General features: G+C 44.7%; 1 protein-coding gene across 6 annotated transcripts in view; it reads right to left on the minus strand.

The window, feature by feature from the left end:
- The window catches only part of USP7 (ubiquitin specific peptidase 7), an 86,327-nt gene that overhangs the window by 32,037 nt on the left and 27,928 nt on the right, over positions 1-26,362 (minus strand). For 2 of the 6 annotated variants that reach the window (XM_078600591.1, XM_078600582.1), the window contains exons 7-20: positions 24,034-24,164; positions 22,017-22,071; positions 18,368-18,448; positions 17,892-17,982; positions 16,037-16,119; positions 15,486-15,595; positions 10,037-10,193; positions 8,725-8,869; positions 8,524-8,616; positions 4,831-4,961; positions 3,600-3,734; positions 1,589-1,690; positions 468-573; positions 274-366 (exon numbers count right to left, since the gene is read on the minus strand). In XM_078600591.1, the coding sequence (XP_078456717.1) occupies positions 274-366; positions 468-573; positions 1,589-1,690; positions 3,600-3,734; positions 4,831-4,961; positions 8,524-8,616; positions 8,725-8,869; positions 10,037-10,193; positions 15,486-15,595; positions 16,037-16,119; positions 17,892-17,982; positions 18,368-18,448; positions 22,017-22,071; positions 24,034-24,164 (1,513 nt within the window). Of the gene's footprint in view, positions 1-273; positions 385-467; positions 574-1,588; positions 1,691-3,599; positions 3,735-4,830; positions 4,962-8,523; positions 8,617-8,724; positions 8,870-10,036; positions 10,194-15,485; positions 15,596-16,036; positions 16,120-17,891; positions 17,983-18,367; positions 18,449-22,016; positions 22,072-24,033; positions 24,165-26,362 lie in introns of all 6 variants that reach the window. The other 4 variants (XM_078600573.1, XM_078600564.1, XM_078600610.1 and 1 more) reach the window with 3 other exon arrangements.

Below are 26,362 nucleotides of genomic sequence, written 5' to 3' on the forward strand. Positions count from 1 at the left end.
ATATACAATAGGCATCAGGGTCGGGATCGAACCCATAACTCCTATATACCAGGCGAGGTAGTTTACATCACCACCGTGGCGCCCAGAGTTGTCCTATAGCAACACTCGCTCCCACCATATGAATGTCAAATTTCCTCCACCTGCTCAGGGCTGCAAACAGGTGATGAGCGCACTGCCTTCATGCTCATTTGGATAGGAAATCACTTTTGACTATCGTTTGGTCAAAGCTACGGTACACACTGCAGAAAGAAATGTGGGGGATGGAGGACTTACTGATTTTACACGTGATGGGCGTGTAGATGTGCCCGCAGTAGTTGAGGGTCTTCGTCTTGGGGTCGTACATCTTCAGAAACAGCATGACGTCCCCTGAAACGTGATTTCGCACTTTTTACATTGCGGGTTTTTTTAGAGGCTGGTGTGCGGGTGCCGAGGGAGCCGGCAGGGAGTCATTAACTGGCGTGACTCACGATCTTTGTCGAAGGGGGGCAGGGCGCCGCCCGAAGCCACCGTCTCTGCATCCACCGTCTCCAGGAAGATCGTCCACGGGTTCTCGTTCTCGCTCAGCTCGATCATCTGGGTGGCACAAAAACAACGCGCCGCCAGTCAGCACCATCGGCGTCGCCGTACGCTGGGAGCACCACGGGAGAAAAGTTGGGGGGGGGGGGCGGGCGGAGTGGGGTAACGGCAAAGGCCGTAAATGTTTCAATGGGAAGGGCAAGCAGTGTGGCAGCCACAGTGCTTCTCAAATCTTTGTTTGGCTACTGTACACTACAGTTTTTATATTTTGTTTCAACTGAGTGACCCCCCCCCCCCGCCCCTTGCCTGACCCCAGCATGGTTCTGAGAAATACATGTATGAATAATAAACATCAATACTTAAACCAATTGTCCCATTTTGTGAGGTATCCCTAACTCGCTAACTGCAAGCGAATATAAAAAAAAATCAACGGACGCTCTGCACGTGTGTACTCTTGGAAACCCATCGTTTACGATCAACGAGTTGAGAAAGGTATTTTATGTTGTTCGAGGTTACCATATGGATTTACATTTAACGGTAGTCATTTTATATTGGCAGATTCATACATGATTATTCACCAATGACTCTCATGTATGACATAGTTTCAAACATTTATAAATCAGTTCGCATACACCCCCTTGGGCATTGACCGTGAACTAGAACAATTTTTTATGACATTGACCGTATGTACAATTCAATCACGAGTTCCCAAGATACAAAAAATTCGACGTACGAACGGGTCTCAGGGATGTAACCCGCTCGTAAGTCGAGGACTGCCTGTACACCTAAAACTGCCCATACAATGTGAAGGATAATGAGATGCTTACAGCATCAAACCAATAAAAGCGCTCACAAATTAGCTATTTTAACCGGAAGATGAAAAGTCAAATCAACTACAAAGTGGCCTCAACCTTTCGATATTAAATATTTCCATTTCTGTGCACGCTTTCATGATGACAGCACTCAAAACTCACTCGCCCCCCACCCCCCCACATCCTTGCCGTCGAGGGTTGAAAGAAAAACGGGCGAACTGCGGCCTGATTAGGAGCATGCGTGCGAGAGAGCGACTTACGTGGCGCCCGTTCTCCGTCTCGTAGTCCTGCATGGCTGGCCGCCGGGTGCCATTGCGCCGCGCCTGCATGGGCCACAGCCTCATCTGCTCCGTCGAATATCCCTGCAGGCATAGAGAGAGCCACGCGCACGTGAGCAGAGACAACACAGATCCCCCGCGCAGCCTTAACAGCCTGTTGAGGAAAGCGCTGTTAACAAAGCAGAACCTATGGTCCACAACACAATTTTTTTTGGGTTAGTTTGGGTGAATATAAGTGTCGTTAAACCCGCCACCACCCAATACAACCAATTAGTGAGGTTTGTCACCTGAACAGAACATGCCAATTCTTCTCTCCAAATTTAGAAACATGCGTTTAACAGTATTTGGCTGCTGTAACTTTCCACACGATAAGCCACTTCGATGAGCTATCATTTGTGGCCAGATTGCTTCTGAAAGAGCTACATAACTGACGTGATGGACACCACGTGACACGGATAATCAGGAAATAAAAACAAGCCCTCTGATTGGTACTTAACGGGCCTGAAAGGGGATTGGCTAAAGGCAGGGAATTGAAGGGAATGGAGGAGAAATACAACATGGAAAGGGTGGGAAATGGAGGATGATTGGACAGGGCAGACGGTTGGAATCCATTACACAAAGTGGATGGTGATTGGCTGAAGGGAAGGCGGATGGTCAAGGAACCTTTGGTAAAAGGGCTTGAGGGATATAAAGAGTTAGGAAAGTGAGGGAGTTCGGAACGCTGGGAGTGAAGTGAATCCTCGATGACTGTCTCATGCTGAAAGTAAAAAAAACGTATCTTATTGAAGACTACTGCGTTAGGTGTCACTACAAATGTATCATTTGATTTTGGATGATAAACGCAAGCTTCGTGTATGTGGCGTCTAAACGCTTGGTGGGTATCACAAGATGCGGAAATATTTTGCGCAGCTTAACATTATTTATTCAATCTACGATTAAAATGTTTTCTTACATTCACATACTTCAAATCGTGCACGTAGGCGATTTCCGATTGATGAAAACTACAAGCAAATTGTACTGTTAAGCCATTTAAACCAATAGCACAATACAGGAGACGTAACAATACAAACACAAATACTTCCTTCCTGATTCATACGCCGACCCCGAATAATGAAAAATAAACGAATTGTGGGGGAAAAAAAACATTCCATGCTGAGTTTCAGCTTTCCCCCATGTCCCCAATCTAGTAGAATAATTTCCAAAACGCCACTACTGAATGGATTCAATCAAACAAACAACAAGCGCCCCGTAGACGGCTTTCCATTAAGCCATCAATAAAAGGGTGACGTCCGCTCCCTGCAGGGTCAAGATGACGCCACCTTTGTGGAGCGGGAGAGCAGGACTGCCGCCGCTACCGCCGCTCCCCGCTGCTGCCGAGCGTTGATGCGGCGTGTGCGAATGGCCCTCGCTGCTGCGGGTAAGTAAGTGAGCGAGTCCTCTCTGACCGCAATGGTAAATCCAGTAGCCGCCTGTGTCCGTTGAAATGTTGAACATTTTTGTTGTTGCTATTTTCCTGGAAATTACCAGAACGCGGCAACGGGCCAAATTTGTAGCCGACTAAAATGTTGGTGAGGTGTGTCATTATGGTAGTCTGGCAATGCCACTGTGATATTAATGCAGTATATAAATCACTATGAGGCTACAATGGATCGCTTGACAGTAACAATGTATATAAATACTTTGTAGTATTTATATCTCCTATCTTCGTGCATGGCGCACAGAGATCCCTAGATGATTTGCGCCTTATAAATGTTAATTATTATCTCCCAAGTCTCGATGTATACACACTGCACCAGGTACTCATTTGAGGCTGAGCCATCCTAGGGGAAACTCAGGACCAGTTCAGATAATCGTCAAAGGTGTTGGCCATGAGCGGTAATCAAACACGGCTTGCTGCATTCGTAGCACAGCGCGCTAACCTCTACACGACCGTTCCCCACAACACACACAATAAAATACACAGTGTGCCACGGTGTTAGCGAGCGTCACCCACCATCGTCTGGGAGAGCGTCTGCATGAACTCGTACAACGTGCAGTTCTTGAGCACCTTGAAGATGGCGTACTTCACCTTCTCCTCGTCGTACATGTCGTTGCCCTGGTGTCCGCAGAACTGATCTTCGGTCACTATCTGGAGACCGGACAGCAGCAAAAACATCACTGCAGCTGCGCGACCACACTATCCAATTCGCATTATGAAAACAACACGGGTTATTGGAGAACAGACTGTCCCTATGCGAAAGATTTCCTTGCGTTTAATAGCTATCGAACAATGCTTGGGGTATACAAATAGAACCACGAAATTATGCAATAAAGAAATGGATGTGAAAGGTAGGAGTAATGTCTGTGCGAGTGTACGGGGTCGCAGAGCGGACATTAACGTGCGGGGCGACGACACGATTGTTGCGCACTTGTGGATAGGCCGTTGAGTTTTGAAGATAGAAATCTGTGGTAGTGCACCCACAGCACTCGTTGCAGACAATGCTGTCACAGCAAAGTACCCTGGCAGCCCTCACTTTAGTGGAAAATGTTAAGTTTTAAATAATTAAAAGATTTAAAACTTGCGTGTATCGCTACCCAGATATACTAAGCATACTGTCCACATGCAAGCACGTGTACAGAATGTGAGGACATTTAATGGAAGAATATCATCTCCTGAAAAGCGTTCGGATACAACAAAGAAAGATATTAACCCTTTCCCGTTCCAAGGAATGCAAGTTGCAGGGTGCGTCCCGTTCACCGTCGAATCTATGAATGCGGAAGCGGCTCTGCGTTGATTTTATTTAGAGAGGCGTAGCAGCGCCGTTGTTTTTAAAGACACTGTACTCACTGCAGAGAACCGTAGCGACACGACCGCACTCTACGACTGCTGGCGCCAAAGTGTGCCACACCCTCCTGCATGGTGTTGTGGGAGCCTCGGTACTAATAAAGTTATTTAATTTTCTTACTTCCGGTTAAGTTTTGATTACGTATACGTATGTCATCGGAACGGGAAGGTGTTAAATTGGCCAATGAAGCCTCCATGGGGGTGTACTAAACAATTTTATTTTTATTTTACCAGGTATGGGGTCGGAATTGACCCCACGACCTCCTGTATACCAGGCGAGGTAGTTAACATCTCGCTACCGCGGCAACATCTGGAAATCATCGGCCGGAGAGCGCGAGCGTGTGTAGCGATGGGGAGTGGGGCCTGTCACCCGCACCCTACCCCCGCACGTGTGCCGCACCTGCAGCTGCATGTACAGGTGAGCCTCCTGCCGCTCCTTCCTCTTCTGAGCCTCCACGCGCTTCTCCTCCTGCAGCCGGTCCACCAGCTGCATGGGGATATCCGTATCCTTCACCATCTGCAGCACGTAGTCTGCGGACACGGCCACGCACGCACACACCACGGTCAACTGGAGACATTTGTAGGGGCTGCTATGCCACTTGTGTGTTAAACAGCAGTGTGGGGGGGAATGGGGGGGAGGTTGACGCGCGCGTTTACCGGATTAAGTATGCGGGCCCCGCAGAGGCAGGTCCACAAAGTGACTCGAATATAATTCAGACACATGCTGGTGAGGCAGTCTATTTTCGGAGCCTCAATATTGTTGGAACAAGTGCTGTTAGCGAGCACCTATGAAGGCTGGCACGGCACAGGACAGGCGGAGTGGCCAGCTCCCCAGTGGCGATGTTTACACACTGCACCAGGTACTCATTGAGTCAACCAAGGTGAGGCCCATGACCAGTTTAGATGACCTACCGCTCCCCACACATGCCATGACACACACAAAAAAGACAAATAAACAAACACGCGCACACACACAGAGTGTGTGAGCTAACACCCACGCACTGACATTATAATGCACGTGCGCAGATCACAATGGTCAATTTCTCTAATCCATGTTCCACCTTCTAATCTGCAGTGAAATTCAAAGCATGTTTAGTTTGTCCTTCCCCCGCACCTCCGATAAGCACGGTTGGCTACATACAGTGCGAAAGAAGTCAAACATACATACAGCTGTGTATCTCCATCATGCGTCTTTTTGTATTTTTCAGGTGTTGTTCCGTTAAGTACGCACGCAGAAAACTATAACAAGTTGATAAAGTAACCAAAATGTTATTGTGCAGAAATGTATAAATTCCAACAAGACAAAAGAAAAAAAAATGGAGGCTAAACGGCTGTCGGCAGACTCAGCCTTTCACAATAAGTGAATAAAAAATCGGCACACACATTAACATCACCAGAGACATCATCCTGGGTAGGTCTAACTGAACCCAGGGAAAGGCCCGCATCTAACAATAGTTTTATTTTACTGCGGTTGACCAAAGCCAAGCCGGTAACATTTCAGCCGCTAAATCTAAGTGAATCTTCGTGACATCCCACAGGTCCCCCCATGTTTACAGATTCAGAATTATCCAGCGAGAAATACCGATAACACGGAGCGCAGAAATGGCACGATACTTGCATTAGCTACAAGTGGTGCTGGGATGTTAATTTTTGTGACAAGCTAAAGCCAATGCGAGGGAGGGGGGAGTCACTGAGTGTATCAGCTGCAGCATCATCGGTTTGGAATGGCCTTGCCTCAAGGGCCCAAACTTCATCTCTTGATGAAAAACGATTTCACGTTGCCAGCAATGAGAGCTATCGCTTGCAAAATGATGCCAAACAATACGGACAAACGACCTGGGCACGTGTCATGCTGTGTTGAGACAAGGCTAAAACAATCACATAGTGACAGTGAAAAGTAAGAATAGGGTTTTTCCACTTTTTTTGGAAAACAAAAGTGAAACATTTTTACGAGGAATCATGTCTGCATTAACCACAATACTTGTGGTCAGATTGCAAACAAAAAAAACTCTGATAATATATGCATTGTCCTTGAAACTGATTGATCCACACCAGAGACAGCTTTCTTTTGAGCCTCGTCTCAAATGGTGCTAGGGACCAGAGGACGCCAAAAGGCGTACAGCTCAAAGACAATGCACTATCAAAGTAACGAGGGCTCGGGGTAAGCATTTTACCTCTTTTGCCAGTACCAAAATATAATAGGGGTTTTCCCCTTTTCTCTGGCAACAAAACTGAAACCTTTTACAAGGAATCATGTCTGAGCTGTACGCCTTTTGACGTCCTCTGGTCTAGCACCGTTTGAGACGAGGCTCAAAAGAAAGCCGTTTCTGGTGTAGACCAATCAGTTTCAAGGACAATGCATATATTATCAGTGTGTTTTTGTTTTCAATCTGACCACAAGTATTGTGGTTAATGCAGACATAATTCATCGTAAAAAGGTTTCAGTTTTGTTGCCAGAAAAAAGGGGAAAAGCCCTATTCTTATATTTTGGTACCTTCAAAGGAGGTCAAATCATGAAGACAGTTCTACGTGTTAACATGTCAGACTGATATAGTTTTAGCAAATATTAATTGTGTTTCCTTTGTTTCATTTAACGTCCAATCACATGATTGATCTCTTTAAAAAAAAGGTCAATTATTTAATCTTATTTAGCACATTCAGAATTGAATTACTTCTTTATTTAAATGTTATATTTAGCGTGTAAATAACACTTTCTTAGGATTGCAATAACCAACAAAATTGCAGATGACATTACAAAGGCAAGTACATGACATATACAACACAATCAATCGTATACAACTGCAGGACTGTGGTATCTGCACACAAACTAATGACAATCATGTCATGATGTCTTTGACATCCATTTCACAGCCGAGTCGATTGATAAAACCCCGGGAGAAACCGTCAGGCCGCATCACAAAACGGATGACTCAGTGCGGCATGAGTCAGCGACGGCCACGCAAATCTCTCAGCTTCCCAGTCACGTGGCAAAGAACCGAGAGATTTGAGGGCTTCATCAGCTGTAGCAGCTTTTGGCTCGGCCATCGAAAAAAATGACCGTCACTGCATTCGCATGCTTTCGGATGTGCTGCGGCCGTCTGGAACGCTCTTCTTTCCGACATTAGGAAGCTACCGAAGCTATGTACTTTTAAATGATCTAGATTGAAAACTCATTTATTTAAAACTACTTTTTGTGTTTAGTTTGTTGTCCTTCCCCCACAACATACGTGCATAAGTCACCGGACACCATCGAGAGACTCACCGAGAGGCGAGAACCAATGTGCTCGCTTCACCGATCGACATTGACCAATGTGGTCAAGTATGGTTGAACAACGCCCGACGATTGGTGCATATACATATTAGTAATAATCGATATTTATAGAGCTCGTCTTTCATACCACAAGGTTCAGGGCAACTTGACACGAGTTAAAACAACAAAAAAGCTATTACAGAAAAGGGGGTAAGAAAAAAAAAAGACTCGGAACGTTATAGTACATTGAGGGGAAAGGGAAACATTAACGAAACAGTAAAACGATCATAAGATGCTAGAATAAATCAGCATCGTCCTTGGTAATCTTGCTTGGGGCCCATAAGCCATAGGCCCTAGTTCCCTGCAGCAATAGATCCACGAGCCATAGCGTACTCTGGGAAGGAGGAAGCAGTGGGTGCTAACCAGAATCAATGGGTATGAACAGGGGGCACAGCTTTTGGAGTTGCTTATCGCCACATCCAACACGTGGGACTCTGTCTGGCGACTCAAATCTTGCCGAGATAGAGCTGAGGGTGTGATGGAGATGGAACTGGGAGAAATAACTGGTACACGGTTGGACTCGGTAGGTTGAGGAAGAAAAAAGGGGAGAGACCCGAATACAAATTTTTACCATCGAGGGAGGGCCCACAGGATCTACGCCACAAGTAGAGTTGCCGGTCTCCAGAAGTCAAACAAGGTCTTTCGATTCAAGAGTACAGTCGGAGCTTGTTATAAACGAAGCAAGCTTTCACGCAAAAATACATTATTTTTAATGAGAAAAAAATGCAAACATTTGGTTGGCCCAAGCACAGATTATTAGGTGGATGTTAGGTGGAATATTACATCGCACGATCATGAGAGATGGCGGCGGCTTGGGGAGGCCTTCATCCAGCAGTCGACTGACCAAGGCTGATGGTGACGATGGCTCCAGCATCTCTGTACAAATTATAAGACGTTTTAACGAATGAGAGACACGGCCGAGCTCCCGGCCCCTGGCCCACAGACGTAGCGTTGAGAGTGTGCGTGGAGTGGGGGAGGGCTCACCGAGCTTGCTCTCGCGAATGTAGACCAGCATGTAGGCGTTGGTGCAGTGCCGCACGGAGAAGTCGTCATCCAGCCCGCCGTAGTTGTGCTCAATGGCCTCCTTCTTGGTGCAGCGCGAGACGACGTCGTCATCAAACTTACACCACTGCACGAACACAAACCCCCAAGTTGCTTGAACAACTCCTTTTAGAATTATTATTGTGTCACGACCAACTATTACCTCTTCCATTATCAACAATAATAATATAGTCGTAAAATAAGATATCTACTTTGTGTTCAAGAATAAACACAAACCGCAAGTCCCTTGAACAACTCCTTTTATAATTATAATTGTACTAGCCTTTTGCCCGTCCAAGGACGGGTGTATTGCAGTAAATATGAAACTTGCAAGTGAAAAGCAGACAGCGACGTGATATATTCATAGCATTAATGCGTGTGCAGTTTGTCAGGGCACAGTGACAAACCTCTTTCATGTTAAGGTTATAATCCCTTGTTCATTATGACGTCCTTTTTACTTTGATGTCTCAACAGTGTTACGGAGATCGCGTGACGTGAGGGTTCTGCCTTTGTAGTGAGGGTTGTAAGTTGACGCCGAGGAGGGGGGAGGAGGCGCCTCGGCCCCCCATGTGGAGTGACGTCACCCGATAATTATTATGAATGGATGTCCATTTGGAGGACGTCACCTTCTCATGAATATTGAGGGAGAGTTGGTCGATGTGGAGTGATGTCACGTGCTCATGATTATTAATAAGGGAGTGTGCTCCATGTGGATTGACGTCACCAACTCATGATTATTAATGAGGGGGGGGGGTGTCCATTTGGAGGACGTCACCTTCTCATGAATATTGTTGGTAGATGTGGAGTGACGTCAATAGCGTTAAGGACATTCCTGGGTGATTATAGTAGGTATTACTACGACGACTACCGCTTCCACTATCAACAACAATAATACATATATTGATCATTTATATCTACTTTGTGTTCAATAATAAACACACGTCTATGTGATCAAACAATCCTTTCCTCCGTGGCGTCGAACTCCAAAGCTTGTGCCAATTGCATGTAATGGCATCGACAGAGATAACTTTTTTTGTTGTGTTTAGTTTGTTGTCCTTCGTTGCCTTCAAACGTTGTATATTTTTACAGTGAGATTGCTTCCTTTGAACATGAGAAATGACATTGTCTACTTCAAGGTCTGAGCCAGCTGTGGACGCTGCTGCGCGCTTGCGGGATGGCCCAATCGCGAATCCCCGACGCTGGCCCCGAGCCGTCACCAACGCGGTGGTGCTCACCTTGCCGTCGCGGTGCTCACCTTGCCGTCGCCCATGGGGTTCAGGTAGACGACGTAGTGACCGCCGTGGTTGTCCCCGCTGTGCACCAGCACGGCGTGCAGGATGTAAGTGGCCGAGTCCTCTGCGTCCAACTTCTGCAGGAAGTCGTCGAGGATCAGCCTCTCGGGGAACTCGAACCTGCCAGGGCATTGAGCAGCAGCGAGCAGCAGCAGCAGCAGCAAGCAGCAGCAGCAGCAGCAAGCAGCAGCAGCAAGCAGCAGCAGCAGCAGCAGCAGCAGCAAGCAGCAGCAACAAGCAGCAGCAAGCAGCAGCAGCAAGCAGCAGCAGCAGCAAGCAGCAGCAAGCAGCAGCAGCAGCAGCAAGCAGCAGCAGCAGCAGCAGCAGCAAGCAGCAGCAGCAAGCAGCAGCAGCAGCAGCAGCAGCAAGCAGCAGCAGCAAGCAGCAGCAAGCAGCAGCAAGCAGCAGCAAGCAGCAGCAAGCAGTAGCAAGCAGCAGCAAGCAGCAGCAAGCAGCAGCAGCAGGGACAACATTGTGTTAACGTCAGCAAGGCCAAAAGATGGCTTAGGAGCCTACACACAGGGCTCTACAGCCTGTTCCTTCTTCTGTACGGCTGCTGATGGAGATGCAGTGCAAAGCAACTACAATTCCACGCTCAGGTGGTCAAACCGGATAACTGCGTCAGGAGTAGTAGCAGAGTGTATAGCTGTGACATCTCCTTCGTATTTGTGGATCGGGCATTGCGTTGTTCTACGTTGTACGATCTGTTCTGGATGACCACCGTCGCGCACTACTGGAGAGTTTTTAATTTTCCATTCGTGAATCAAGTATCTGCATCTACTGCCATGGTTTGTGCAGTGGATGCAGTTTAGAGTGAACCATGAGCTTCGTGAAAGATCAAGCCAGGGATCTTCTGCTCTACAGCCAACCACTCCAGAGACTCCATGTATGTAGAACTTGTTTCGCACCGTAAGTCACCAACCGTGCTAATCAGAGGTGCTCCCATGGACACTATTAAAGTTGCAACCGAAAACAGCAAGTGTAATTTTCATTTATTTTAATACGTAGGTTTTCTCAGCCGACACTTGCATTCATAATTGATGTTTAGGTTAGGCCACATTACTGATTTTGCGATATTTACCCTGCACCAGTATGTTTTATGGACCATCTTATAAGCACAGAAATAATTCCAAATACTTATCTCACCGAAACATGTAACCGATTGGAAAGCTATGGGAGATTTCACATCTAAATTATTGCAAGAAGTTAATATGCGGGGTCTCCATTACTAAGACAGCAGTGCAATACACCACGCCAAAGTGTTTTTGCTGCTTTGTCAAGATGTGGATGCGGCTCTGCGCGTGGCCTTTCATAGGTACTCACTAACAACAACACTTGACCAAAACAGTCTGGTCAGACAACGTACTATCAGAGTAATGAGAGCTCGGGGTAAGCCTCTACATCATGAGGCCTCCTTGCCAGTACCAAAATATACTAGTAGGGTTTTTTCCCCTTTTTTCTGGAAACAAAACTGGTCGAACACCATTTGAGACTAGCCTCTAAGAAAAGCTGTCTCTGGTGTGGACCAATCAGTTTCAAGGACAATGCATAAATTATCAGAGTTGTTTTTTGTTTGCATTTGACTGCAAGTATTGTGGTTAATGTAAACATGATTCCTTGCAAAAGGTGTCAGTTTTGTTGCCAGAAAAAAAGGGGAAAAACCCTATTAGTACGTTTAGATTTAACAACACCCAAAGGTGGTCTGCAGTGAATGTACCTCAGCCTTATCCAGACCACCAAGCTCAAAAGCCCCAGTGTGGCATTTTATTATCCTAACAAATTATCATTAATTTGAATATATTTGAATGCAAATCAATTAATTATATGACTGTAAATTGACATTCTAACATAAAGGAGAATGGCAGGATAACCATATTTTCTCCACTTTTTGAGATGGTGGTCCGGATGACAAAACTTCACACTTTTTATTTTTTGCGAATTGTTTCTGAAAAAAAGATAACCGTTATCTTATCAGGCTCTACCCCGGGGGCCAGGTAGGTCATTGATTAATGGATCAATTACAATTCACCGCGATAGCTGCTAGATTGTTAAATGCCGGAGGACAGTGACACATCAGTGTATTTTTGCAAGCAGCTGCAACGATCTTGCTCAATGGAGCTGTCCCCAACAACTCGTTCGAGGGAAGTTCTCTTACAAAAGCTTAAATATTCATCGAAATAACCCACAGCGTGGTTTAGCAGAAATCATCATCTCACAATGAGGGTGATGCTGAGGATACAAAAGATGATGGTGGTAATGATGAGGACTGTTGAAGATGATGGCAAGGATAGCAACTGATGCTAACCGATGCTGAGTGCACAAAAGTCCAGTGACTCAGAAATTTACAGAATTAACACGAGACCAGACTCAGTATTGTATTTGGTACATTGGATTTTACCGACTTTCATAATATTGAGCATTAAGAATTGTATATTAATCATTTCTATATTTGAAGCATTCGTGACTGCAAGGATTCATATTCTTAGGTTTTTTCGGTAAAGTCACGTAGGTAAAAAAAATTAATAAAAGTAAAATAAAAAAATTAAATAAAAATCACGACGTTTCGGAGGCAACACAAGCTATCATGCTGTGACGGTTCCACCTGAAGACGGAGGCTTGTGTTGCCTCCGAAACGTCGTGATTTTTATTTTATTTTTTATTTTACTTTTATTAATTTTAATTTTTTACCTACGTGACTTTACCGAAAAAAACCTAAGAATATATATTAATCATGAATGTATACAAGACTAAAACGGATGAAGATCAAAACATTAAGGTCCTAACATTTTGTAGAAATGATAAATAACAGACGTTGAATTTATGACCATCGGGGGGGGGCGTCTTAGAGCTCTTAACACACAATAAGAGACTAAGATAACATCTCATAAAAATATTGGAAAGGGGACCCCCCATTGGCAGCTGTCCCTGTGGGCACAAGATGTGTCAGCACCTGACCTGCAGCATAAGAACATTAGTTTACAGGTAGGGGGGTGACGATTGCTGTGTCATCCCTAATTGAGTAACTGGTAGCAATTTTTTATTTTATTTGGCAAATTTCGGAGCATAACGCCAGCGCACTTTGCACCACTGTTTACAAATTAGGTCACGTGATCTTAATATCCACTGTGAAGCAGCTGGCGTGTGTAGTAGTATTTGTATGTATGTAGTCCATTCTCCTATAATGCGTGTTTTCGCGACGCAAGTTGGATATAACGCGATGAATGTATTATAGGGAACACGTTTTTATAGCGCGGATGCGAATTGGATATAACACGATTGAGTGAGCGGAACTAAGTCGCGCGAGTAGGAAAAAGCCATTGAACGGCTGCCTCGGCGTAGCGTCGCAAGGCGGGATTGCTGCTGGATGCTTCTAGATGCTACCCACGTGAATCAGTCTTTTGTTGAGCCTGCGTATGCATCTCACGTGTTAACGTGGACTGTGCTTTAAATCGAAATTCATTTTATTATAACGCGATTTGTCCATAACGCGGTGTTCTTTAGGAACGCAACTACTACCGCGTTACAGGAGAACAGACTGCATGTTACATTTATTTCGCAGCGTACGTAGCCAACCGTGCTAATCGTTATCACACTCCGAGCGTGAACTTGTGCAGCTAATGACAGGAAAGATGGACACGGATAATGAAAAATCACGGATAATCCAAAAATAATCAATTTCTGCGGATCTCTATAACAAACACCACTAACATAGGTATAAATTACACTAGCAATCGACAGACCACAAATCGGATAAACCGCACGCGGATAAGCGATAATCTACTGTATTTAGCATAAAAATGTAAAAGAATATTTCTGACGATTTGACCAGAACGGCCTTTTTCTCTGGTAATGCTACATACGAGACGTCTTTGCAACCCGGGGGGGGGGGGGGGGTGATTCCACGGAGGGTTCTCAGGGTTGCTTTAAACAGCGATGCTGCCATCGCACAGCTATTCATAGAAATGCTCAGGTGGGCGCTGCACAAGGAGCAAAGGATCCTGGGTTCCCAGGACTCTGCAGCACATCAAGCACAACGTCACCGCCAAAGTAGCAAACGCCACTTTCGCAATTAGATTTGCCAGTTCGTTTTTTTTTTAAGTTGTGCTTTCGTTTATTTATAGCAGTGCTGCTCACAAGTTTTTCCTCGTGCTTACTAATACCATCGCTAATAACAGCCAATTGATACGACGGTATATTCTTACCATAGCGCTTACTCATACTTACTATACATAGGTATTTACGAAGATGAAAATTATTTATACCCCCCCCCCCCCTGCCTCCAGCTGGTGCTGTCATTCGCGACGCACCACAAACTTTGCATTTTCAGTTTTCCTGATGCCACGGTTTACCCCATGCGTGTGCGGGCACGGTCTATTTGGGGTTAAAAGCGAAGTGAAAAATGCCCTCGTGAGGCAATCTCCTGGGACCTCCTCGTATCGTCATCGATAACCTCCTCAAATCACACAAGTTACTGCGTCAATGGCTCTGCGTGTCAGTCACAATGCCCCGGTATGTTTAACGTCACCGAGTGTTGCCTCATTTTGACTCCAAGATACTAGAGACGTATTATGGTGTTGACCAGGGGTCGGCAACCTACGGCTCCGGAGCCGCATGCGGCTCTTTACGGGCTGCTTCTTGACGATATGTACGTATGTACATAGATGCATTGCGGCTCTTGAAATACTGAATTTTGTACCGAATTGGAAAGAAATGGCTCTTCTTGTTATTTTGGTTGCCGACCCCTGGTGTTGACGATGAACTAGACACGACATGCGACTTTTGACCTAATTCTGATCGCGATCAGTGGTGCGCTGTCAAGTGGACAAAGTGAGGTAATGCATGTCACGTAACAGGTCTAAACAAAACTAAAAAACATTTTTTTTATTTTACCAGTTAAAGCCCATGGAGCTATATTGCTCTTTTTTTTCATAAGGAACCTGCCCACAAATGGTAGCCCAATGAAGAAGCTTATAGTGTGGAAATGTAGAGCGGCCAAATACTCTAAATGCACGTTGATTCTAAATGTGGAGCGGAAAACCAGAGGACCCGGAGAAAAATCCACGCGGCCACAGGGAGAACATGCAAACTCCAAATACACAGGTGTCAGGGTCGGGATTGACCTCCTGTATAGGAGGTGAGGTAGGTAGCATCTCGCCACCGGGGATTCACATTGTTGACAATTTAGATTTTACCTAACAATTTAGAACATTATGACGAGTGACTTGGAATTGGGCATCACAAAACTGTGAGAGAAGGCTAAGGTGGAAGGAGGCATTCACCGAGCAGTGGATCGATCACGGTTCTTGAACACGATCAAACACACGACTTAATTCTTCAGACTGTGCCAACAAGTGTGATACCCGGCTCTGGGGCGCCAAACGGCGAGTAGTGTGCGTGGCATCGCTAACTCACCGGTCGTTGATCTTTATGTTCTGGTCGGTCTGTGGGTCGTACATGAACCTCATGAGTTGCAGGTGCAGCACGGGTGGAAATGACAGGAACTTCACACCCTTCTCTGCCTCCTGCACACAGCATGTCAACAAAACGCAGACGTTCTCAGATCTTTAAACACGCTGCTCATATTTTATCTACCACAGATTATTAATTATTTACAATTTCCTGCAATTGTTTGTGGCTATGTTGTGTTTTATTTACAAACCAGATATATATTTTTTATTTTACCAGGTAAGGCCCATCATGGAGCTATATTGATCTTTTTCATAAATGACCTGGCCACAAAAGATAGTCGAACGAAGTGGCTAATCATGTGGAAATGTAAAAAATACAAATAAAACTTAACTATTCTTTATCTTACCAGGAAAGGCCCACTGAGCTAATGCCTTATTTTTCAAAAGCGACCTGGCCTTAATCATCATGTGAATATTTATAACAGTGGCCAAATACTCTAAAATAATCCCAAGGAGGGGAACACCTTGTGGCAGAGGGGGGGAGGGGGGCGGCACCTGTAGGCCGTGCTCCCCAGCGTCGTATTTGTTGTCTCCGTCCAGCTGCTCCACAGCCACATAGTCGTTAAACGACTCGTAAACTGGGGGGGAGGGGGGGGAGAGGAGCGAATACGTGGTCACCAACACTCACGACGACGCCTCTTGCCTTGCATCACAAAATCAAGGCTCGCAAGAGATTTTCAGTTAGGCGACGTACCAACCCGGTCAATATTTGCGTTAAGACCCTCCCCGGTGACTTCACTGCATTGACGTTCGTTTTAAATGTACTGGAGTGACCCCACAGTGTTTGACTCAAAGTTGGAGAGCCTACAGACACATCTCTGGTGCACATCTCTCCAGAATAAGTTAATACCCTACCACCACCCAACACAGCCAAGCAAAGTAAAATATCCTGCATGCAAGCGTTTAACATGTCAATTATTATTGTTTCATCTCGTCAGTGAGTTCAAGCACAATTCTCACCACGAAATGTAGCAATTAAGGTAGAAGTTCCGCTTGCAACCGAATCAAGCATCTTCAGGATAAACTCATAATCCAAAAATCTATTATGAATCATAATGCAGTAATTCCTCATTTAACGTGGTAGATGTGTTTCTGAAAAGTACCTAGTTAAGCGAAAACTATTTCCGAATAAGAAATAGCGTAAAAGGTGGGGTCTGCAATATGTACGTGTGTATGATAAACTTATTTTGCACCGTACATAGCCACCCGTGATAATCGGAAGTGCGGGGGAAGGTCTGGTGCAGACAGTGAGATGGCGGGACAAAGTGAGATGAGGGTATGTCGTGTACTGCGTCATTCTGCGCGCATACCCAGAATTCCCACACCGCTCAGCTCACGCGCATACCCAGAATTCCCACACCGCTCAGCTCAACAAAGTAGTTTGTCGTTAACCGCTCAGAAAGTCCGTTAAAACGGGCACGTTTTAACGTTCCCCGACAGAAGAGCCGCGTCATAGCGAAAACGCCTTGTGCGAACACGAGTTAAGCCAGGACTTGTATTAGCTGGGCTGTGGTAAGATAGCCAAGTTATGTATGGAGCCAAAACTGGGCCTCTGGGGTTCGAGTTTACGGAGCAACACCAACATCGGCGGCGAGTGCCATCTGCACCGATCCTAACCAGTCCATACGTCACCAGTGTGGTAAAGTATGGTCAAAACAACCTCCCGAAATCATTACTATTATACAATAAGAACACTTTGTATGCTGTAAACACACCTCTTGTAAAAACGCAAAGCGCCACAATATGGTATTTCTAAGCATGCACTTAAAATGATAATGCAAGTTTCATTTCCAAATTTATCCAGTACAAATACAGAATATTCTGTTTGAATGACAGTTATTACATATCTATCATACCCAAAACTCTCTATTTTGTACAATAAAACATTTTTCCAAAAATGTTTAAATTGCTTTCCTCAAGTTCTTTTCACATTTGTCATTATTTTGCCACTTTCTTTAAGCTCTTTTGAGACTCAAGTGAAAAAAACAAATCATTTATGTTACACATGTCGCACAAACTCGCCGAGTGCCGGTTGCAACCCGTTAAGCTCTTCCGTAAGCAAGTTTCTTTTTTGTAGATTTGGTTTAATATTCAAATATGGGATTTCCATTATGCACCGACTTCACAATGGATGACTCTTAGAAATGGTATCATAATAGGGAGAGGAGGGGGGGCTTTATTCACAACTTTGGTGGAGGGTTGGATGTTTACTTTTAAAGTTCCAGATATTGCTGGACAACCAAGGTATACAGGCCACTTATGTGGTGTGCATGCTGACAAATAACATGTCCAGTCTACAGGGAACATATGTGGGTATGAAGAAGCAATGCTGCAAATTGCCAACACTCACTGTTTTTCTTGCCCTTTATACTCAGCTGGATGTCATAGTAATCTTCAATCCTTTCTGAGCGGTAGTCCACATGCTTGCACTGAATGTAGGACTGAAAAAGGAAGAGCATTTCACATCCTGAATAACTCCGCAGGCACCTAAGTGGACACATTCGTCAACAATAACGACGCCTTAAAAAGAAGACAAAAATACATCTGGAAGATAGCGGTGACGTTCCAAGCAACGGTCCTTCATCGCAGCACGTCAAGGTGATTTGCCCAAAATGTCGCCAATTAATATAATATTCTTTGAAGGTAGTGTTGTTGATAAGTGTGCCAAGATGTTTGTTAATTGTCTTTGTGCACCATCACCAATGCAGCAGCAAGACGAAATGTGTTTGATTCTAAAGCATTCAGATGACCTAATCATTTGTTTATAGAGTGAATGTGTGTTTTTTACATTGAAAGTTTTTTTTTACACAAGTAAAAAACACTTACCACCATCTTTCCTCCAAAAAGCTTCGGAATGGTACCTTCCACGCACGTCCCTTTCATCTTATTCTCTACGTTGTCAAGCAGCTGTGCGACGGAGAGAACACGTCAACAATGCAGCAAGGTGGTGAAGTGTGCGCTGGTGTGCCTGCACTCTAAAATGCGTCGCAACATTTGTGCAAGATTGACTTTAAACATGTTTTTACTCCCTCCATTTCTTCCATTTTCTTCCTCTTCCCCATAAATAGACTGCTCACGGACACTAACCCGACCTCGCATGGTAGGACGGCATGCCTGTATGCTTTTGTTCAATCCTCAATCTCGAGGGTGCATTACGTAAAGCTTGTTACACTTCTCGTGTGAAATCCACATTGTTTTCTGGGTTCTCTAATGACAATGAAAGATTAAAAAAACAACTTATTTTTACATTTCTCAAATGCACAAACATAGCGCAGAATTATTTTGGACAATTTAGTTGTTACTGCACTGAACGGCAACGTGGCAGCGTTTGTGGATGGTGGTTGCCAATAACAGCAGACCAGAAGACAGCAGAATTTGCTGATGACAATGGGAGAAGTCAAAACCAATGCCGAGTTTCACAAAGTTCTATTGCAGCCAAGTACAATTGACCAACTACTTTGTGCCGATTAGCTGAAGATGCATTATTTGGAATTGTTAAAATAATAGTTTTATTGCTTGGCTGTATTGTCTCATTTATACTGTTTTGATTATAGAATATATGGCGTCTTGCCTGTACCGTCACATGTGTAATGCCCGACTTGTCAGCATTTTCGTTTGTACTTCCAATCTCATTTGTAATGTCTCCACCTTATTTGTCTGTTATATCCATACTTTTTCCATATCATTTTTATAGCCGTCTTTGTTGCTAGTACTGCCTCACCTGTTACTGCCTTGTTCTGTATCATTATAAACGTCGTTTATTTGCTTCTGTAATGCGTCTGGCTTGTACCATCTCCTCTGCTTCCCATATATGTAGCCTGACTTATTTGTACCGTCTTAGATTGTTTTGTCATATGGACTGCTGCGAAACATTTAATCGGCATGGTCTGAAATATTGGCCACGTCTGCCCTGTGCGGTCTGCTGGTTCGGAATGCTCTATGTGTCATCTCCAATGTTCTTTGGCATTCCATCCAACTATTTTATTGAAAAGAAACATTTTAACAGCATTTGTATTGTATAACTATCGCAATTCGAATGTATGAATTGTTTCGGGCTCGTAGAGCGAATCGATTTTCATCCAAGAATCATTACAGGTCCAGCCTATGTACCGTGTCGCTTGACGCCCTTGACACCCTTGCAAACAAGGTGGCATTCCACCAAGGGACATCGGGTACATGTTTGAATAATTAAATAAATGCAAAAAACATTCCAGGCACATTCATCTGCTATTTAACTTTCTGCTTGGTGGGCCGCTATTAATCATGTGCAGAGGATTTAAAAAATCTTGTGTTGTCAAGGGTTGCTTTTACTATGTTACTAAATGTCAAATTACAGCCGATATAAACTATTAAAAAACATTATTTTACCAGTTAAGGCCCACTGAGCTATTTAACTCTTTTTTAGAAGTGACCTGGCAACAGATGATAGCTGAACCAAGTGGCCTTATCATGTGGACATTTATAGGAGCATCCAAAAAAGCCTCTAAACGCATGTTTCTAGCCACCTAACACCACAGTGACACGATGACCCATGAAGAGACATTCTCAACAAATTGTCCCTTGAGACAAATTAATCCCATGACCGTGTCATCCACATTTCAAATACCACTGCATATTCACTTAAACAGCAGTACTTCAAATTTCACTTCGTGATCAGAAAGCATTCCTTAGATTAAGCTTCGCATGCATTTTTCCTGTCACTATGGTTCAAGGAAAATAAAAAAAATAGCGATGGGATACTTTAACCACTCCAAATTTTAACCACCGAACCAACTAATCAGATTTTTATTTCCCAATGAAGATTAGTACAATCATGTTAATATAAGCAGATAAGCGCATAATTGTGGTAACTGGTACGTAATGGAATTCCTAAATGTATTTTTTTTCCTTGTATGAAAAACGATTTAATTATAGCGTTTGTCTTGTCATTCGAATGGAAAATTCTTCAAATGTCAGCATTACAGCACTATACGTGGTTGTATATGGGCTGGAAAATTTGTAGGAGCACCGCAAATGCACAATCACGCTAAGTAAGCTTTCAAAAACGCAGCGACGAGATGCTTGAGGCATGTGTAGTGTAATAGCGCCGGCTAGTGACCAGCAGCGGCCACTGCGATGGACAAACAGTACACACGCCGGTGAGCATATACACGGGTGTGTCGGCAGGGCGGAGGAACTGGGGCAAGGGTCATGGAGGGCCCTATCTGAAAGCCCCTGGAACTTGCTAGTGAGTTCGAGAAGTAGCACAAAAGGGGCCGAGAGCGGGTGCTCGAGGCTGCCGGTTCTGTGATTGGGTCGTCTTGTCGTTGCTGTCGTGTCGTCGCCATTGTCGCTGCCGTCTTAGCTCGATATTGCGCTGCTAGATAGTTGTTGGCCGTCTCCATCAGCGCCGTCGGTGTTAGATGGCGAGTGTTGTATATAGGCTAGCGACTGTAGAGTGTGCAGGCGAGATTGTGTGTTCAATAAAGGAGGTGCCTCTACAAACCTCGTCTCCAACTCACTGACACTACACATGTACAGAGCATAGGACCAACAGCAGGGATAGACCAAGGGGAAGCGAGTCGCCTTTTGGCCTAGGTTCCATTATAGGGGGACAAGACAATACCCAATGCCAATATTCTTGTCATTATCAACTCCACCACCTGACAAGACCGATATGTTTCCAAAGAAATTATTTATAAGTGCCAATTTTTTAAATAAATTTCTGATCAATAACACCACCACCACGCACTGAAATGTTTAGTCATGACCAGCATGCTTTATTGGTCAGAATTTGATCAATACGTCTTAACTACATATTTATAAACTTGACAATTCTGTCTGGCGGTGGAGGGGGGGTGAGTGACAATTTTTTGCAAAACTACGTGGCCTTGATAAAAAAAACAAATATGGACCATAGCATTGGCTAAGCAAAAAGCTATATTTTAAGTTAACAAGACAAATTATTTGTTTTCAGTCAATGAAAACCGCATTGGTACATTGCCAACACCGGCTGCGGCTGACCCCTGGGCCACAGAGGGTAAGGGGTGAAAGAGGCGGTGAGGAATGAGGACCAGGAGAGGGAAAACAGTGGAAGGGGCTGGCTCCGAGTGGCCGTGGCGATGAGGCATAATGCACGACAGGAAGCTCGTTAAGAGCCTGCTGCTGTCAGCCTGTCAGAAACGTTGCTCCTCACGCTACAAGGGTGCTACGCACACCAAATAACCAATTGAAAATCATGAAAAGCTGTTCCGATTGCCTTTTGCACATGCAGCATCCGGATATATATGGGGTAATATTCACATCGTGTTGATTAGCGCGGTTGGCTACGTAGTGTGGAAGAAGTTCAACACATGTACATATTCATTAGATTTTTGCAATGATGTAGATATCAAGACGGGAACGATACCCATGGTCATATTTAAACGTGTACAGATTCACATTGTAAATGTGGCGACCGGTCATGTGCATGTCCAGGAAGGGCGCATGAACTTACCACTCGGCTGAGTTCTTGTACATCGTGCTGCATGAAGCTGTCCAAAGTCTCCCAACTGTGTAACAACAAAGAGCATTAAAGGTAACTATTTTACTTGGGTGGCACTTGGGAGGCGGGGTGGCGCAGTGGTAAAACTTGTGTGTCACAGCAAGAAGGGACCCGAGTTCGATTCCTGACTTGGGCGCCTTTCTGTGTGGAAATATGTCTGTTCTCCCCCTGTTTGGCACGAGTTTCCTCCATGATCTCTGGTTTCCTCCCATTGCATACCCCCCCCCCCATAACTTAACTGGTATTGGCCAAAACATCCCAATGCTGAAAAATTACCTGCAAATTACTCAATTAGGATTACACATATCAGCATTGCCACCTCCTGCAAAACAAAAACACTTGGCAGGACGATCTTGGATTGCCCCTTTTATAATTCGGTTGTATTCCTATTCGTGTAGAGCCGTGTCCTGCATTGCAAGGCCAGCGACCCATTGGCGGCTCCTGGTGGCCTTTCGTGTGGCCTCCGTCAATACAAATGTGAAAACACCCCCAATCATGCTGTCAAACCCAATGGTTTCAAATGTGTGGCTGCCTTCGCACTGATGATGTCGTATCACGGAAAGTGACCCCCTCTCTGAAAATGAGTGAAGAACACTGGTGGAACAATCATGTTTTTCTTCTCTGTTATTGCTCATTTATGGGTTTGTTTTCGTCCCAAGTGTCTGTTATTCTGCAAGCCATTTTCCTTCATCTCCATGTCGTCTCTCTGCCTCCCACACCTGCCATGATCCTGGTTGCCATGGCAGCCCCACTGCTCAGCTGCTCCTGCTGCTGTTGCCGCTCGCGGTCTTGCACCCTCAGGACCTGGCTGCTTGACGAGGCTTCCTAACGCCGCCTCGCATGAATCATTTACTTTTCTGACCCTACTACAGTCCACAGCCTGCTGCCACTCCTCACACTACTGGTGCATCTTCATACTGGCCAATGTTTATTATTATTATGATGGGTTTTTTTTTACCCACCCAGCAAAGCCTCACCGAGTAGCAAGACTCTTTCAGGAGTACGCTGCCAAGTCTTTGCGCAGGGTGTGATATTGCCATGCGTCATTCCAATTGGGTAAATTTGCATGTATTTTTTTTGCATTGGGATGTTCGCCCAATAATATTTAGCATTGCAAATTGATTTTAGCTACCGGAGAACACTGGAGAACCCAGAGGAAGCCTATGCAGAATGGAGGGAGAACATAAAAAATTTCATACAGAGGCACGCCGAGTCCGGATTCGAACCCTGGCCCTTCTTGCTGCGAGGCACAAGTGTTACCATTGTGCCACACTGCCAATGTTTGTTGTCATTAGCTAATTCCTGCTGCCTTTTGCTGCCAAAACCCTACTTCCTGAGGCTGCCTGCGGCCACCAGCTATCGTGGGTAGCCTGCTGCCACCCTCGACTCCCCTACAGAGTCTGATGCCATCCTAGACTCCCCGACAGTTCCTGCTGCTAGCAGCTATTCTGAGTAACCTAGTCCCATTCTACACTCTTACAGGGCGGTAATGCCGTGCAAGCGCATGCGGTGCGCTTCACACCGCTGCTCTACATATCTCATCCAGGGACACTCTCGCCTTGCTGGCCGTACAACACGAACAGCTATTCTTACGCACGCCAAGCCCTTCAAATACAACTGCAATGCCCGGACTGGATGCAACCAGTGCAGTCTCTTTCCTCCTTTGCCAACAGACAAGGATGCTGGCAAAAATACATGGAAGACCATCTCTATGTCCATATGGAAAGGGGATAACACCTTAGGGAGAAAGTTAGGCGAGGTCCACGGGACCACTTTTTTTTGTTACCACCATCACGAGTGGGCGAGCACCAAGGAGAGTGAACCGCACACACCCTACATGCCGTTGCAAAGCTAACGAGAAACACCATCTTCCAGGTAAGGAACTCCCCCCTCCCCCGCACACAACGCAAGTGGTTGAAAGGGTGGGTCGCACGGCGCATTCAGCACAAGTGCGCGCGGTGCCACTTGCCCAAAAGATTTGGTTAACTTCTTTGTTCCCACGGGCTTGTCGCTGTGCTGCAGCTCGTAGAAGACCCTCTGTAGCGCCAGCGGGACACTCTTGGAGGAATCGTCACCCTCGGTCGGCATTTGATAGACCGCCTGCAGAAACAGTAACCACCGGTTAAAGGTATTTGGAGAAAAGCTGTCCATCCTTAGCGCACTTGTTTCAACTTGCAGTAATCACCACAGCTGAATGTATTATCTCTATATATGGCAAGACAAGGCAGCAATAATGGCAATGCTTCATCTCCCTTTTCATTTTTTATATTACAACAAAACAGAGCATTCCTGCACCTGTACCTAATTTTTTTTCTGGCGCCTCTTACGCTTGACAATTTTCCAAACTGGTCCTGGGCCTACCCTAGGTCGACTCAACCTCAAATGAGTACCTGGTAAGGTGTATAAACATCGCCACTAGGGAGACAAAGGTGGCCGGGTGTGGTGCTGGCCAAGCAGCCTGTGTGCAGTGCTGGCCTTCATAGGTGCTCGCTAACAGTACTTGCCCCTGCAGTCTATTAAGGCTACATGGAGGATCTAAATAAAAAAGAGCCTATTTGCACCTATACCTAATTTTTCTGGTGCCTCTTGCATTAGATTTTCAGTTTTTTGATTAGCATGTTTAATTTACGACCATCAAATACTTTGTTAATCGAGCAATATTCCTCAAGGAGCCTGCGCTCATTCTCTGAAATAATAATCATGTTTTTGTCTTTTGTTAAAAGCGTGCTCAAGCACCACAGGTCTCCCTTGTAAAATATCTTGGCAACTGGCTAAACAGGACCACCGGTGTAACACACCAAATAAACTCAAAGCCATTAGTGACAGAAATAACAATAATTACATTTGGATATAAAGCTTTCGTGACTGCAGGGATTCATCTTCTTGGTTCTTTTGGTAAAGTCACGTAGAAGGGAAATAATAAAATAATAAAAATAAAACATAATAAAATGTCTTTCCGACAGACCTGTTCTTCACCTGAGGACGGCTGCTTGTGTTGTGGCCGAAATGTGGTGAGAATTATTTTATTGTTTAATTTGTATTATTTTATTATTTACCTTCTACGTGACTTTACCGAAAGAACCAAGAAGAACAATAATAAATCTTTAATGAGACAACATTTTTCAACATCAGTTTAAAAGACAAGGGGGGCATTCCCGCTCGCCCAAAAGTGAGACGAGGCTCATCGTCCACTCACAGGCTTGAGGCAGTCGAAACAAAGTACGCAGCCATTTGCCTGGAGTGAGTCTATCTCTGGGGTCAGCAACCTGCAGCTACGGAGCCGCATGCGGTTCCTTAAGGACTGCAGTGTGGGCTCTTGAAATTCGAAATAAATGTCTCTTTTTGTTATTTTGGTTGCAGACACAGACCATGAGAGATCCAGTTCACCATGCAAGTCCAATTTACTATGGGCAGGGATCGGCAACCTGCGGCTATTTAGGGAACTGCTTCGTGACGTTATTTATTAAGGACCATCGTCTCTCGTATTCACACGCATTGCGGCTCTTGAAATAGTTTGTTACCTAATTTAAAAAAAATGACTCTTGTTGTTTTGGGTGCCGAATCCTGGTCCACCTACCAGGAAACCAGCGTCGATTACTCAAAAACGTGGTGCTCAATTATTCAACTCTGCAGGGATGAACAACGGAAATAACCACCAGTTGGGATTGGAATTTTATGATTAAAGTCATGCGCCCCAACCACTATGCCTCTCACCTAGAGCCAATTCAGTAAAAAACACCCGTTTCTGGGATTAAAATTGCATAGCACACGATTATAAAGAAAATAAGACCCGACAAGTTCACACTTTTTTTCTCACGCTTGTTTTCAACCAAAAACCTAGAAGTGATAGCGTAGTGATATTTAAGGAATGTTTTGAAAATTATAATTACTATTTATTTCACTTCCATACTTTCATTGTATTCGTTTTAAACTTCCAACTTTAAATGTTGCTCAATGTTCATTTAATGCAAAATCTATTAAATAAAATTACTACAATATGTACCTATTAATTCTAACTGAGATTCGTTTAAAGCATTATTAGGCAATTAATGTCTTACAGTCACAAGAGTTTTTAATGCCAAGTTAACAACATTTCTCAACTTGTACAACAGCATACGTCAGCGGGTCTTCTCGGGGACCAATGGCATTGTGGGTGGGGGTCACCGTGTGGTCTGTGCACCACTCCTCCCCGTTTAACCCTGCCTGCTACCTTTCCACGTTTTTCTCGGTGTGCATCTTTCCGCGTTAATTCATCTTAATGCGTATAGGTGAGCATTTTAAATGCTTGTTTATATGAA

The sequence above is a fragment of the Lampetra planeri genome, chromosome 1, assembly GCF_965212315.1.
Source record: "Lampetra planeri chromosome 1, kcLamPlan1.2.h2, whole genome shotgun sequence".
Taxonomy (NCBI): Eukaryota; Metazoa; Chordata; class Hyperoartia; order Petromyzontiformes; family Petromyzontidae; genus Lampetra; species Lampetra planeri.